We start from the raw sequence: 15,068 nt of genomic DNA, 5'->3' as shown, positions 1-15,068 counted from the left end.
AATCAATCAAAAATAAACAAACTGATTTCTTGGGGCTCTGTCTGGGGATCTGTTTCTCCACCTTCCTGTCCTAGAAACAAGCAGAGATTTCCAGGCATTGTGTACTCATACTCATGAAAGTCACTTTCTCTCACACACACATCTTTGTCAAAATATGAGCATCATAAATAGCAGTTGAGAGAAGCCTGTTATTTCTCAACACCAGTGACTTTCAGTGGGATGTTCAGCTAGAAAGATGCATCAAAAAACAGAGAGGGAGCCTAGAACATGAAGGGATCTTCCTGGGAGGAGATCAGTCACCCTTGATGTAGGTTGTGCCCTTCAAGCACTGGCATTAGAGCATAGCAGGAACAGTAGCCAGTTTTAGTTGTTTCCCTTGCCCACATTAACTACCTTGCCACTCTAAAGTAAGGCGGGGGAGGAAGAAATACACCCCAACAACCAGCTCCCAGAAGGGTGGGAAGGAAATGGGCCTGCCATGAGGGCGTCAATGGAAATTAAATGTCCGGGCGTCTGGACATTAAACCAGAATGACTGGGATCAAATGCAGTTTCTATCTTTTGTGCCTCTTGTACACTCAACTATGCTGGAACTTGTAAATATAGACCTATCCCTAGAAAGAGGTTGAGTTCACAGCACTCTGACTTTGGGTACAAGAATTGCACAGGCCAGGAGCCTGGGATTAATGAAGTGGCTGGATCAGTATGGGAAGTGAATGTGGACTGCCCATTATTAGTGATGGCCAGCCCAGTGTGGTGCATGTGTGACACAGAAGAGGCTGGATAATGGGTGGGAAGGTCTCCATTGAGGGCCCTGTGCCATTCATTTGATAGCTTGTGCATTCATTTCTTTTTCTAAATGAAAACAATTTAGGGACCTACTGTCTCCTACAAGCTATCAAAGCCCTTCTGTCCCCATGTATGGCATCAACCTAAAGATGCTTGTGTTTGGGATGCTGCATGGGGTAGGATGCTTTTCAGTGAAGTACAGGGTTTTGCTGCCAGAAGTGCTTTTTGGAGACCTCCATGCTGTCTCTGAAGCATTGAAATCAGTCTTACAAAGGATATGAAATAAGTGGATTTGTTTAATGAAGTGTGAGTGTGAATGTATAGCAGTATCTAGGAATTCCTGGGACTTATAAGAGATGGTAGATAGTTAGGACATAAGAAGAATTGCTATTAATTAAGACAGGAAGTAGTTTTAAGGCACAAATAAGGGTATTACCATGGAATATGGCGGAAGATTGCGTTTTCTCGCACGAGATTTGCGCAACGTCACATGACGTCGCGAAAATCTTGCGTGAGAAAACGCAATCTTCCGCGTTTTTGCGCGATCTTCTGGGTTGTTACAAGCAGCGGTAAGCCGTGTGGAAACGGCCTAGGCCACATACATAACATTCAAAGTTACATAAAGGAATAGAGAAAGAAAAACATATGCGATAGAAGAAAAAAGATAAGAGGGGAAAAAAAGGAAAAGAAAGTAAACAGGCAATGTTGAATCAACCTGTTATTACCCCTTCCTTCTCATGCCCTACTACTGCAAAGCCTATTCAGTAAATGCAATGTCTCTTGCTCACATTAACTCCTCTTTTACTGTTCCAACTTTTCTCCCTCAGTGCATTTTGTGTGTTCATATTGTTGAAACTTAGATTGTAAGCTTGAGGGTGCTATATTAATAAGCAATAATAACTAACAATGCAACAAACTCTCTGCACCTGTATTTTATCAGAGATACTTAAAAAGAAATGGAAGAAATGAATATTGCTATCAGTGTTGATCAGAATAATTTCTTACTGCCTATTTTATTTATAACTTTCATGCTTCTTTTAAACCTACAGAAGAGAATTATCAAGGGCAACCCATGAAAAAGCGCCTTCGAAAAAAGAGAAGGAAGAAACAAAAGAATGTTTTGCAAAACACTGATAATTCTCATGAAGGCCAAGTGGAATGTGGGATTCATGAAAACATAACCGAAGATAATTTACAGCTGGAGCGTGCAGATGGCCCAGCTTTAAGTCGAAACAAAAAGAGGAAAATGAAAAAGAAACGGCAAAAAGCAAAGATGAGAGCGTCTGGGTTGCTATCAAAATCAACTGCTATAGATTTCACATATAGACCTGAGAGGGAAGAAGGAACAAATTTTGAAGATGTGGACAAAAAAGCAGATGATATTCTGGATTTTTTGCAAGCAACACAAGAATTATATTTTTCTGACAGTAGGTATATCTCCCCTCCTCTTCATCAGTAACGTTGACATGCAGTACAAGAAATACATAATTATCCTGTCTTTGTCTAGTTAAAACCTACATAGATTTCTTACTGGACTGAATGTATGTGCTGCTGTGCTGAGCCAGAGATACAACTCTGCCACCAGTGAGGCAATAGATGTGGGAAACTTGACAGGCCTTTATAGAGATACAAACAGGAGTTGGTGCTGTTCTTTGATACTAAGGACTTCCTAACAGCACATGGGAAGGTATTAAAGGGGTTTTCTACAAATGAAAGTCACAGTGTTTTTGCTTCTGTACTGGCATCTAAATTGAATCATGCTACCAGGATAAATGCCTAAGTATAAAAGGATATACATTCCACTTATTTCAATAGAATATTTTCTAAATGCATTTAGGGCTGACATGTCTCTCTTCTGTTTAAACTACTAAAATATAGATGTGTATATAATTATATCGCTGATCTGGATAGCTCAGAAGCCCAATCTTGTCCGATCTTGGAAGCTAAGCAGGGTCAGCCTTGGTTAGTAATTGGATGGGAGACCTCGAAAGAAGATTAGGGTTTCAGAGGCAGGCAGTGGGAAATCATCTCTGATAGTCTCATTCCTTGAAAAGTCTAGCAGGGGTCACCATAATTCAACTATGACTTGATGGCACTTTTCACCACATAGGGGATCCTACCCCTATCCTACCACTCCACTGAGCAAAGTTAGTTTATTTGTTAAAGTATTTGTACCCTGCCTTTCCTTTTGGCTCAAATTTGAAGCCTTCCTCCAGCCTCAGGACCATTTCTCCCACTTAAGTGGCTCTTCCATTGGAGGAAAGAGCCACTTAAATGATAGGAAGATACATTAAGCCAGAGGACAGCTGCTTGGAGGATGGTTGGATCCACCCCACTATATAAATGTATGTCACAATGGCAGAAAACCTCCCACCAGCAGCCCTGATTGTTTGCTGCTATGCAGTACAGTGCTGGCAGGCAGGGGGTGGAGGGGAGCAGGATAGATATTCTGACACTGCAATATTTCTTCCAGTGCTACCCCAGAAGTGATGTCATTATATCAGGGTGACACTCTATGATTCCCCCACCATACTGGCAATTACGTTGCAGCATCCAAGCACTTATTTGCGCATCCCCCCCTAAATCGCTCACTGGTTGCCAGCACTGAGTTGACAGCACACATAAATGTCAAGACCCTATTCACATAAATGGTGGCAGCTTGAAATCTGAACCCCATGTGCTCATATAGCAAACTCTTAATCATCAGTAGCTCACCAAGCAGATCCACCAGTGCAAATGCACGTTGCAGACTGTTCATTCTAGTGCTTACAGTGTTATGCCAGAAACATTCCGGATTTTCATGGTGAGCCATTGCACAGTAATGACTAGCTGCACAAAAGATCCTCTGTGAATTTCAAGTGACCACCATGCTGACCTTTTGTTTAAATTGTTTCTAAGTTTTAAAAACACACACACATGTAACTTTGAAATAAAATTGTCATTCGCATGCAGGTTTAGAAGCAGTTGTATTGAATTCCGATTTAGATCAAACTAAACTTGTCACAAATTGTAAAAGCCTAACATTGGCACTTTTCTCTCCAGACCACAGATTTAAACACACACAGAGCTAAAATGGTTTTTGAAAGCAGTAACCGGTAAAGTGAAAGATGGGGTGAAAGGTACTGAAAAGTAACCAGTCATAAAGGGGAGGAAATGTTTTCATGTTCACCTTTGTATCTGATATAATAGGGTTTCCCCCCCCCCAAAAAATATAAATATTTATAATACAAGAGCAAGAGAACCAACTATGGCTAGGGCAAGGTCACTCACTCCCCTGCTTCTGCTGTGGTTTAACATTTCACCAGGAATTGTCAATAAAAAGTATGGTCATTGATATAGTTGTAAGTTTGCTGCTTTTTCTTAACTGATTGGCATCACACTGACGCTGCAATGTCATTTGTGGCATAAACTCAAAGTGATGTGATTACAACAGTATGATGCTCTAGGATTCACCTAATTTTATGGCTAATCCTGAATACATTTGTGCTGGAAATGATGTCACAGTATTGGTGGCAACATCAAAACTCCCATCCCCATTTTTCTCCCCCCCCCCCGAACCAATCATATTCCAACCATCCTTTGTTATGGCCTAACTGTTCAAGGACTAGGCTTATTTATTCAACGTACACGCATGCACACATACAGAGGATACAACATAAAGCATGCAAAAAATTATCCCCTAAAATGCCAGTTAATCTTGTCGCTCTTAGGAAGGGTAGGTGAGTCAATAGCATACAGCCATGTCAGTGACTGAATATTTTACATTTTCATAGGAATTCTCCAGAGGCAATACAATTAAATATAGATAGATAGGTGTATAGATATAGGTGTATTTAATATATGTATAGGTGTATAGATATAGGTGTATCTATATATATATATATGGCTGGGATGACTGTAAGATGAGAGGCAATTGTTTTCCCTCTTGGACCTCAAACACATGGCCTCCCTTTATTCAACATTGAGCATATTGATTTGCTATAATGTAAACATTTCAGAATACTAATATTGTTCTTGGAGAATCTCTTTCATTGTATGTTGCTTTAAAAGCTTAAAGACTTTGTAATGGCATGATCAACAATAATGGGTTGAAGGAACTGGGTGTTAGCCAGAACCTGTTGTGAGTGTACAATTAGGTATACACATGTATGATGTTCCTATTGTATTACTGTTTTGTTACAAACTGGATGTTGCCTGTGCCTTAAGCACTCTTTTTTCTGGCTACATGGGACAGATATATTTTGGTGGGTGTATCACAGTCCTCTTTCTTAAATTTCAGATCTGGTATATCCTTTTCTGTGTCATTTAGACCACCTGTCAGTATAGAACGAGGATTATGTTGTTGTAGATTTAGAATAAGGACTATAAAGTGACTGTTAAAAGTGAAGATAGAATAAATGCACTCTGTATAAAGAAAACATTCACAGATAAAGCTGTCTGTTCTTTTTTCTATTCTTCAGAGCTATCAAAATGTGAGGAATCATCAGTGAGTTCAGAAATCATTTATGAGATTTTACAGCGTCTTGGATCTCATCGCGTGGCTTCCTCAGACATCACTCTGCTGCACCAGATGAAATCCCTTGTACTTCTGCAGGATGTAGAAAGACTAAAGGGTGCCATGGAAGAGTTCCAGATGCATTCAGCGATGCCTCCTGGTATGTTGAGCGCACACAATCAGGCTGCTACTGTTCCCTTCTTTGCTGATCAGCATGTAGCAAGGCTATTCCTAACAGACATTCTATCCGTATTTACTATTTGTATAAATCTTTTGGATACTTGATTCACAAAACAGGAGAGGGCAAACACATGAAGAAGCTTGGCTGAGTACAATGAGATTAAATTTTTAAAAATGAAACCATTATTTTCAATTCCTTCACATCAAATTAGATAACACTTAGGAATATAGATGTGATCAAATTCCCCAGGTTCTGGCTATTACAAGCAACTGTGAAACCCAGAACTGGATCGGGACTGTAACCCACCTCCATCAAAGCTGTTACTCAGCCTGCAATGGGAGGATGGACAGGTATGTGTAAGATACCTGTACCTTTCCTCTGTGGTAGAGCAAGCAGGTACTGTTGGGATTTGCATCAGAAAAATGGCATTGAAAAGGGATAGTGCCCTCCTATCTCGCTGTATCTCAATCTCCTGTGTTACAGGGCTCCCTTGTAGCTATTTTGAAGTTTTAAAAAGATCCCTTCCAATGAGGGGTTTCTGTATCCTGTCTATCTTATATCTTAACAATACTTCTGTATCCAGTGTAGACTATTGTAGAGTAAATGGATACAGTGTGTAGCAGACAAAGAAGAACCTTTAGCATTGCATCCTAGTGGGAGAAGGAGTCTCAGGTATTGATTTCTGGTTTAAGAACAGATGTGTTACAAGCACTCAAAAGCATCCTTGTTTTCATCTAAGAAATGCTGGAGGGTTTATTTGCATTCTCATTTCTGAATGTGTGAAGTATTTTTCTCAGCTTAGGATTCTAAGATCATGGGATGTTTCTTTTATCTTCTAAACATCATTAATGTGCATTTTTAGTCCCAGTGTTTAGCTTAGAAGCACTTGATAATAGGCTCTCTCTCCACATCATTGGATATTGTGCTATTGTGGCATACCAGTCTTTCCCCACTACATCACCTTGTCCACACAGGGTAATCCGGTTGCAGATGGTTGCTAGAATGCAACATTCTGTGATCTGCATGACATAGAAATGAACCATTTGCCGGTCTTAGCTCACTGGAAAGCGGAATGGATACAAGTGTAATACAAAATAAACATTAAAGTATTAGTACAATAAAAGCTCTGTTATACAGCACTCGTGGGAAACAGGTAATAAAAAGTGCCTGAGCTTTATGGTTTTGCCCCACCCCCTGCTCAGGAGAATATGCAACAACCAAACCCTACCTCTTTGGAATGCTATGGCAACAGCCTTTATAGCTGGCCAGACCCTTCCCCCTTTCAGAAAGTCAGAGAGCCATCTTATTCAGCAGGCAAATAAGCAGGCCAGCTACATGGGCTCCAGGCAGCCCAAAGCAGATTTTTTACCCAGACTCTCTGCCCTTGTAAGGGCCTCCAAGGTGGCTAACAAATTAAAACATACATAATAAAATCACGTCTTAAAAACCATTAAAATGAACAAGAAACACATCATTAAAACAACTAAAACCAATTAAAACATTGGCTAGGAAGGAGCGATCACTGAGGGAATGCCAAAGGAAGCAAAAATGTCTTCACCTGCTGGTGGAAGATGTCAAAAGTGGGTACAGATGAGTTTTCCTGGAGTGAGAGTTCCACAGTATTGGTGCCACAACCAAGAACTTCCTCCCAAGTTGCCATCTGCCTAATTTCAGAAGGTGGGGCACCTGAAGCAGGGCTCAGAAGATGACTGTAGTGGTTCATAAAGATCATAGGGTAAGTTCATAGGCAGTCCTTCAGGAATGTTGTTCCTAAACTACACAGAGCTTTAAAGGTCAACAGCAGGACCTTGAATTGTGCCTGGAAACAGATTGGGAGTCAGTGTAGATGGGACAAGACTGGAGTTATATGGTCCCTACGAACCATTCTCAAGGGCAGCATATTGCAGTAATCTACCCTAGATGTAAACAGGGCATGCACCACAGTGGCCAGATTTTCTTTGCCCAAGAAAAGCCACAGCTGGCTAACCTATTAAGGCTGATAAAAGGCACCCCTGGCCTGTTCTGCCATCTGTTTATCCAGCAGTAGGCCTGGGTCCAAGAGGTCCACACTACAGACCTGTTCCTTCAAGGATACTCCATCCCCATCAAGAGTAGGTGACCCCTTAAATCCCAGATGAGTCCTTCCACTCACCAGCAGCACTTCTCTCTTGTAGGTTTTCAGTTTACTAGCCCACATCCACGCCAGAACTGCCTCCTGGCACCATCTCAGGGTTTCTACAGCTTCCTTGGGATTTGCCAAAAGTGCAAGATAGAGCTGAGTATGATCCGCATATTGATGACAACCTAGCCCAAATCTCCAGATGACCTCATGCAGCAGTTTCATATTGATAAAAAGCATAGAGGTTAAGATGGCACCTTGCGGGACGCTGCAGGCCAAAGGCCAAGGGGCTGAGCAGCAGCGCCTCAGCACCACCTTCTGAAACCCACCCTGCAGGCAGGAACAGAACCATTGCCAAAGAGTGCTTCCCAATCTCAGCTGGGAATGGTGATCCAGACAGATATTTTGATCCATGTTACACACAGAAATTATTGTTCAGCATACCCATAACATGTATGCAAATGGAAGATGCCCCCTGCTTTTCTGTTGTATACGTGCAGGAAAAAAACTAGTCTTCCCTTTGAGTAAATACTGCATTATTCTCAAATGCTATTGCTTTTCTTAAATAAACATTGTCATACTACATGTTTCATGAGTAAAAACTTTCTCTTAAAAGCATTTTACTAATTCCAGAACATGTCATAGGAGTTTTTTTCCTCATATGCCTCCTGCCAAGAATCAGAATTCTTTTCTGCATTTTTTAAAAAACCCATTCTTCACATATCTGTTTGTAAATCCCTTTTTGATGGGTAGAATTTTGTCTTCTTTTCTTTCAAGAAACCCTAATCTAATTTCACAACAGAGAACTGATAAAAGATCAGCAGCCTCCATAGCCATTTATTCTGTGAACATGCTGTTCAAGCATTCTTAAACTGTTCCTTATGAAATCTCTTTTGAACTAATCATGTGCCTTCTACTATAACTCTAATCATATATTTCTTAATATAATGATCTATATTTCACCTCACGTGGTTTGTGTGACTTTCTTGCCTTTGTTTCTGTTTTTGTTTCCTTTGTTTGATGGGACATGATGTCTCAGAAGGAAAAGTCATTTCTCCACAATGAAAAAAAAATCCTTAAGGTTAAGATTAGTCTCTTATTTTTATAAAACAAACTCAATCTTATCTCCTGAGCTTCTGGGGAAAAAATATGTTAACAACATGAGTAACTCTTCCCAAAGTGGGGGATAGCACCAAGAAGTGGCAGAACGTACTGATTGGCTGATTCTGCACATGTTGGATAATGCACTTTCAATGCACTTTATCAATCATTTGAGGTGGATTTTTTGTTCCGCACACGAAAAAATCTGTTCCAAATGATCTATAAAGGAGGATTGGAAGTGCATTATCCAACGTGTGTGGAATCAGCCATTGCCCTGTTTCTACTGTCCCTTTTGGTGTGTGTTACACATTGGCATCCAACATGACATCGTGGATAGAGTGTCAGACTTGGATCTGAGAGATGCAGGTTCAGATCTCCAATCAGGCAAGGAAGTTCACTGGGTGATTTTCAATGAGTCATTCTCTTTCCACCTAACCTTGTGAAAATAAAATGGAGGGCGAGAAAATAAGGTAAGATGCTTTGGGTTTCCATTAGGGGAAAGAGTAGGGTACGAATAAATAAAATCCATGGACAATTAAAAATGAATGAGACCGAATCACTTTTTGTCTATACATTTTTATACTGCCCTTCCTCCAAAAAGCTCAGGGTCTCTCCTAGGGTCTAGTCCAGCCTTTATCCATTACGCCACGTCGGGTTAGTGTTAAAGACTCGACATTTAACTTTCCTGAATAATACTATTTCATTCCAGTTTGTTTATTAGACTTATTCTGGGATCACACCAACCTTGCAGTCCCATGTGAAAATGGCTAGCATTTGGTAACATACATACACTGTATCTGAGAATACACGATAGAATGTTTAGAAGTCATGGTTTATTTTTCTTTTATTTCTGATCGTGCCTTCTTCTGCTCTGCATATCTGGTTCTGGTGTAAACACTTCTTCTCATGTCCCATAGAAAGCATGGTAGTTTACAGCATATCTGATTCTCCTAACACCGCACATCACTCTGAAAACTAACAGACAACCAACATGTAAAAATTACTGAAAGGCAAATTATCCCTTTTAAAAGTCCTGATCTTTAAATGCCTTTTAAGACTGTTCCTCGGCCAAGAAAGTTGGTGAAAATTCTGGGTCTGGCAAGAGAGGAAGCAGGTAGATAGATAATTCCTTAGAACTATAACACCTCTCTGTCTTCTGCTGTCCTACAAGGACAGCATTCATGGTGGAGGAGGATGCTTTCTGCTGCCCGTTTCATCCTTACCCCAACTCTGTGCATGGTTAAATGGAGGGAGAACAACTTGATCACTAAGCTTCATGGCCAATAAGAATCATATGTGGAATTTCCCAGGTCTGTATACAACACACAGTCCACTGTATCAGTAGTGGTCAGCCCATGGGGGAGGCAGTGTGCACACACCCCTTCTTCCTAGATGCGATCTTTCCCTCTGGTCTGCTGGGGCTAGGAAGAGAGGTAAACAAGGACTTGTCTTCATTGTGCCTTTGCCCAGGCCTGCAGATTTCCAGCTCATACCCACAGAGATTTGCTGCCTGTGCCACATGCAGCATTCAGTCTACAATTCCTGGTGCTCAATTGTGTTCTGACCATCAAGTTTCCTATGTGGCATGTGTAAGCAGGCAGTCTGTGTTAGTTGCCAACTGATTCTGTTCTGGTGGCCTCTTCATCCTGTTAGTCTCAATGCTGGACAATTTTCAGCGCCTCCCCAGCAATTCCCGAAAACTGTCACAAGAAAAAGCAAGCCAAGTGTGGACAAATGTCCTGATTGCTCCTTCCAAGGACGTATCAGCAGCAGAGGTGTAGGGCTCTGAGTGGCCACCCATCCAGCTCCAAGTAACTCAGTTGGAGCTGATCCTTTCCCTCTACCACCTGGTGCTGCAGGACTGCTTAAGGACCCTGTTTTCAATGATGTTGTTGTTGTATTTATTGGGTCACACCACTTTGTGTTCTTTTTAAAAGAAAAAAGGAAGGATGTAAATGTTCTAAATGCATAAAATAAACAAACTCTCTCATGGGGTGCATTACCAGCCAAAAACAGTTGATGGGTCAGCAACAGACAGCTCAGAGGTTGAAAGTCAGTTGCCTGTTCGGTGTACTTCTGAAGATTTATTATTCACTGGAGCTGATGTCGCTTTATAGAACCACCAGAAACAGAAATAGGCTCAAAATATTACAGCTGCCACTTCATCTGACTATAAAAGTACAGCAATTCCTCCCTTGCTTTAATATTACAAGAATTTAGGCCAAAATTTTGGAAGGCTGTTGTTGGAAAATGGCTTATTTTTGAAGAACAACATTTTCCCTTAGTTTGAATTTTGCTTTTGTTGTTTTTAATATTGCAGTTTTCGAGCAGCTCTTTCCATTCCTGCTCTAATAGAACAAAGCAGACTGTCTGGGACTTGAGGGGTAGTATCAGGAATGTGAAAGAGTCTCTTCTGGCAGGTACTTCGTGTCTTCCAGAACATCTGGGAAATGAGAACAGTGAGGCAACTATGGAGAAAACAACTTCCCATGTGGCTTTGAAGAGGAGCTAAGCAGGAATGTGGTGGAGCCTCATATATTTGAGTGACAATTGAAACACTTAGAATTTGATATCCAGAGTCATAAGAGCATAAGAGGGTTTTTTAAAAAAAAGCCATTCCTTTTGTAGTCATTCCTCTTCTGAACAGCCTCTGGGGTTCCCACTTCTCTTAAGTCTGCCTGTTAACATTTTCTTTTTTGTTGGCAAGCATCAAGTAAAAAATAGCTGTCTCTCTTGTTGCCTAGGAAATTATCACCCACTAAAGAGCTAAAAACGACTTCTGGCTTTTAAAAAAAAAGGTAGAACTGTCCTCCAATAATTCCTCCCCCATTTAGCTGTGAATTCTCCAAACCGTAGACATTCCGGTTACCTTTCACCTGCCATGCATACTTTGGATTCCCCACATGTGCTCCAACTATTAAAAAAGAAACAGTATTCAAAGAAAAGGAAATTAAACAGGAGGCAGCTTAAAAGTATAATTATAGAACCATGGTGATTGTATTTGAAAGACAAGGTATTAGCTACATAGGGAGCTATGACTCTACTGTTGTTATACATTAGTTGCAGAGTTATAGCATCTCAGTCTCAGTATTTGGAGTTTAACTGTGAGGGGAAAGGAGGGTTGTGTTTGTATTAGAACTCAATCTTTGAGTCATTCTATGTTCTTCCTGTTCTTACTCTTACTAGGTGCATATTTGCATTCCCCAGGGAAAAGAAAAGAAGGTACCAAGTGTTGCAAGGATTCCTCTGCAAATAGTGGGTTGCATCTAGAGCAAAAATTTTGCTTGTACTAGAGCTCTTGGGCAAGCAGAAACACAAGGGGGGGAAAGACTGCAGTCACTGCTCATGCTAAGTCAGACTTATTGTATCCCCCACTTGTGTTTCTGCTTGTGCAAGATCTTGTGCAACTAATTTCTGGACATTGTAATATATATGTTTCCACTTGTACATCACTGGAGCGAACAGTATCTTCCCACACATGGATTGCAGCGCTTCTGCAAGCCCAAGATCCTTCATGATTGCTGTAGTGGAATGGGCACGGTAACAGATAGGAGACGCTAAGAGTTGCAGGCTAATTGAATCAAAAAGACTAACCAATTTTATTGTAGCATAAGCTTTCGAGAATCAAGTTCCCTTCGTCAGATGCCTGATCAAAACTAATTGAATATATCTAAGAAAACCAGATGCAGCTGGTAGAAAACACTCCTGGCCACCATGCTAATCTTTTCAAAGAGCAAAGCAGGGGCCATGCACAAGGTTTCCATTTGCAAAACCAGGGCTCATTTTGAGGGGGAACGTACTGGAACGCAGTTCCGTCAGTTCCCCAAAGAGGTCACATGTCAGGTGCTCCCGCCCACCTGATTCTCGGCCATTTGGGCCTGTTTTGGCCTGGATTGGGGTTGAAACAGCCCAGATCGGGCCTCTGCTGGGTGGTGGATCACTCTCCCGCTCAGCAGTGGCCCAATCCTGAGCATTTGGGGCCATTTTCAGCCCCTTTTTGCCATTTTGGGCCCAATTTTGGCCCTGAATGGCCAGGATTGGGTCCAAAACAGCCAGTATAAGTGATGTCAGGGACTGTGGCATATGCAAATCAGTTATGCTAATGACACACTTCTGGTGATGTCAGGGGCATGGCATATGCTAATTAGGTATGCTAATGAGTTCCTCCAGCTCTTTTTTTATGAAATGACCCCTGTGCAAAACTGTAGGTAAAAAAGGATACTCTTCCCCCAACTTACCTCATATATAGATCCTGGTCTGATACCAATCCAGGTAGGGCACAGCATGCCTGTAATCACATTTTGCAAGATACTGAGAAGATCCCAGCACCTTGTCTGTTTTAAACCAAAGAGGCAGAGTATTCCAAACGCAGAAGCTGAAACAAATGACTCAAGAAAAGAAAGGGAAGCTTAACCAGAAGATAATGTGAAGCAGAGTGTAGAGAATAAGAGGGGTACACGAAGAAAAAATAAGGGAGTGACAGAAAGGAGTGTGATCCTGAAGAGCCTTAGAAGTAAAGAAAGTGACATTTCAATTCATCCAGGCAAAGAAAAGTAGCTGATGAAAGGCAGGTGGTATGATGTCAGAATGACTGACAAGCAGCAGAATTGTACTTTGAAACAAAAAGGGAAAGGTGAGAAGATGGGGAGACCAATGCTCTGATAATCAGCATAGGGTGCTAAAAACACTTTTCTGCAAACACGCCCCATTGTGGAAAATGGGACTTACTTCTGAGGAGACCTGCTTAGGTTGCTCTCCTAACCAAGATGATACTTCAAAGCTGTTTTGATGATCTGCTTCCCCGCATGACTTACCATTTTAAGCTTCTGAAGAATGTTTTAAGTTGCTTTTATGCCCTAGCTTCACGACAATCACCCTGTGAGGTGGGTGAGGCTGAGAGAGCTCTGAAAGAGCTGTGACTGACCCAAGGTCAACCAGCTGGCTTCAAGTGGAGGAGTGAGGAATCAAACCTGACTCTCCAGATTAGAGTCCTGCCACTCTTAACCACAACATTAGGCTGTTGTTTTATTATTTTATTGTACTATTTTACTGACTGTGAACAATCAATTTTACTTGTGACTGGCCTTGAGCAAGTCACTGGAGAGGCGGCATATACATTTTCTAAATATATAAAATAGATTTGAATTAAAGTCCTGTCCCACCACCCTTATGTGTAATGACTATACCTCACAATAGTCATCTCTCATAGAAGCCATTTAGTTCATAGCTGCAATTGTTTGTTTTAGGAGTTTGGGGTTTAGGAGTTTAGGGTTTTTTTGTTTGGTTCTATTATAGCTCCAGGGTGTAGGTGCTTCTCCCCTCCTACAAACACACACACACACACACACACATACCATATTTAATAGCAAAATGGAAACAGATGTTTATCTTGTTTTTTCATTTGATCTTAAGAAATATGTTGACCGAAAACAATCTTATTGACATTTCATGCAGAATTTGTTTTTTCCTTTGCAGATGATGCCAAGGCAATTTCTTTGCTGTTTCTCTACTGGATTACAGATATCCTTCCTGGGAAGAACAGGAAATAAAGTTCATGTGCACCTCCATCTGTACAGAGTTTAAATTTAATACACAGACTTGGAATTGAATTTAGGAAGGTTCAGTGCTACTCGAGTGGGTTGCAAGTTCACCAAGACACCAGCCTTAAAAAATATATATGGATGGCTTAGTCAAGTTAATGATCAATTTTAGAAAGACTTTTAATTTTAGTCCATGAGGTTGAGAGGAAAATAGAACTAAGTTTACTCTTTAAAGGGAGCTCCAGTTTATTACTATGGCCGTATTAATACAAAGAAGAACCATGTACATAAAAGGTATTTCATAACTACAAAAAAAATTTGTGGCCTGGGAAAAATGGAAGTTTTATTTCCAACTACTGTTATTCTTTGTTTACATGATGTCAGAATGCATTTTTTTGTATATAAAATATATAGGATAAAATTATTTTTATATATTTGCATATTGTTCTTTATACAATTCTATCCCTTTTAATGTATCAGGATGAAGCGATTGAGAAATTTAAATGCTTGGCAACACTGGGGTGTGATTCTTTCACTGGTGTCCCAATAGGAGTCACATTATGGACCACTTCCTGCATCCATATAGACATGGATAACTATGCAAGCCTTTGAAGTCTGGGATAGAAAAATAGTATGCTATCCTTAACTCTGATTTACTTTGCTATGATGAACAAGTGTTTCAAGTGCCCTATTGGATCAATTCTCCTTTCTACAGGCTCAGATACTATTAAAAACTCCATTGTTGTCAACCATTTTAAAGCACTGAATAGAAAGCATCCTGGCTAGTTGTTAATGGTATCCTTTATAACAAGTCCACATGTGAATCTTATAGGTTTTGTGATTG

The 15,068-nt window shown here is 40.7% G+C and overlaps 1 protein-coding gene across 1 annotated transcript in view; it reads left to right on the top strand.

Moving 5' to 3' along the window:
- Positions 1-14,624, top strand: part of ERICH1 (glutamate rich 1) — a 114,420-nt gene extending 99,796 nt beyond the window's left edge. Inside the window, exons 4-6 of the mRNA XM_054988548.1 lie at positions 1,838-2,215; positions 5,249-5,443; positions 14,160-14,624. Coding sequence (XP_054844523.1) covers positions 1,838-2,215; positions 5,249-5,443; positions 14,160-14,233 — 647 coding nt within the window. The 3' untranslated portion in view covers positions 14,234-14,624. The remainder of the gene's footprint in view (positions 1-1,837; positions 2,216-5,248; positions 5,444-14,159) is intronic.
- Positions 14,625-15,068: the final 444 nt, after the last annotated feature.

Source organism: Eublepharis macularius, chromosome 1 (assembly GCF_028583425.1).
Source record: "Eublepharis macularius isolate TG4126 chromosome 1, MPM_Emac_v1.0, whole genome shotgun sequence".
NCBI classification, from domain to species: Eukaryota; Metazoa; Chordata; class Lepidosauria; order Squamata; family Eublepharidae; genus Eublepharis; species Eublepharis macularius.
This window is presented reverse-complemented; position numbering and strand designations above follow the sequence as displayed.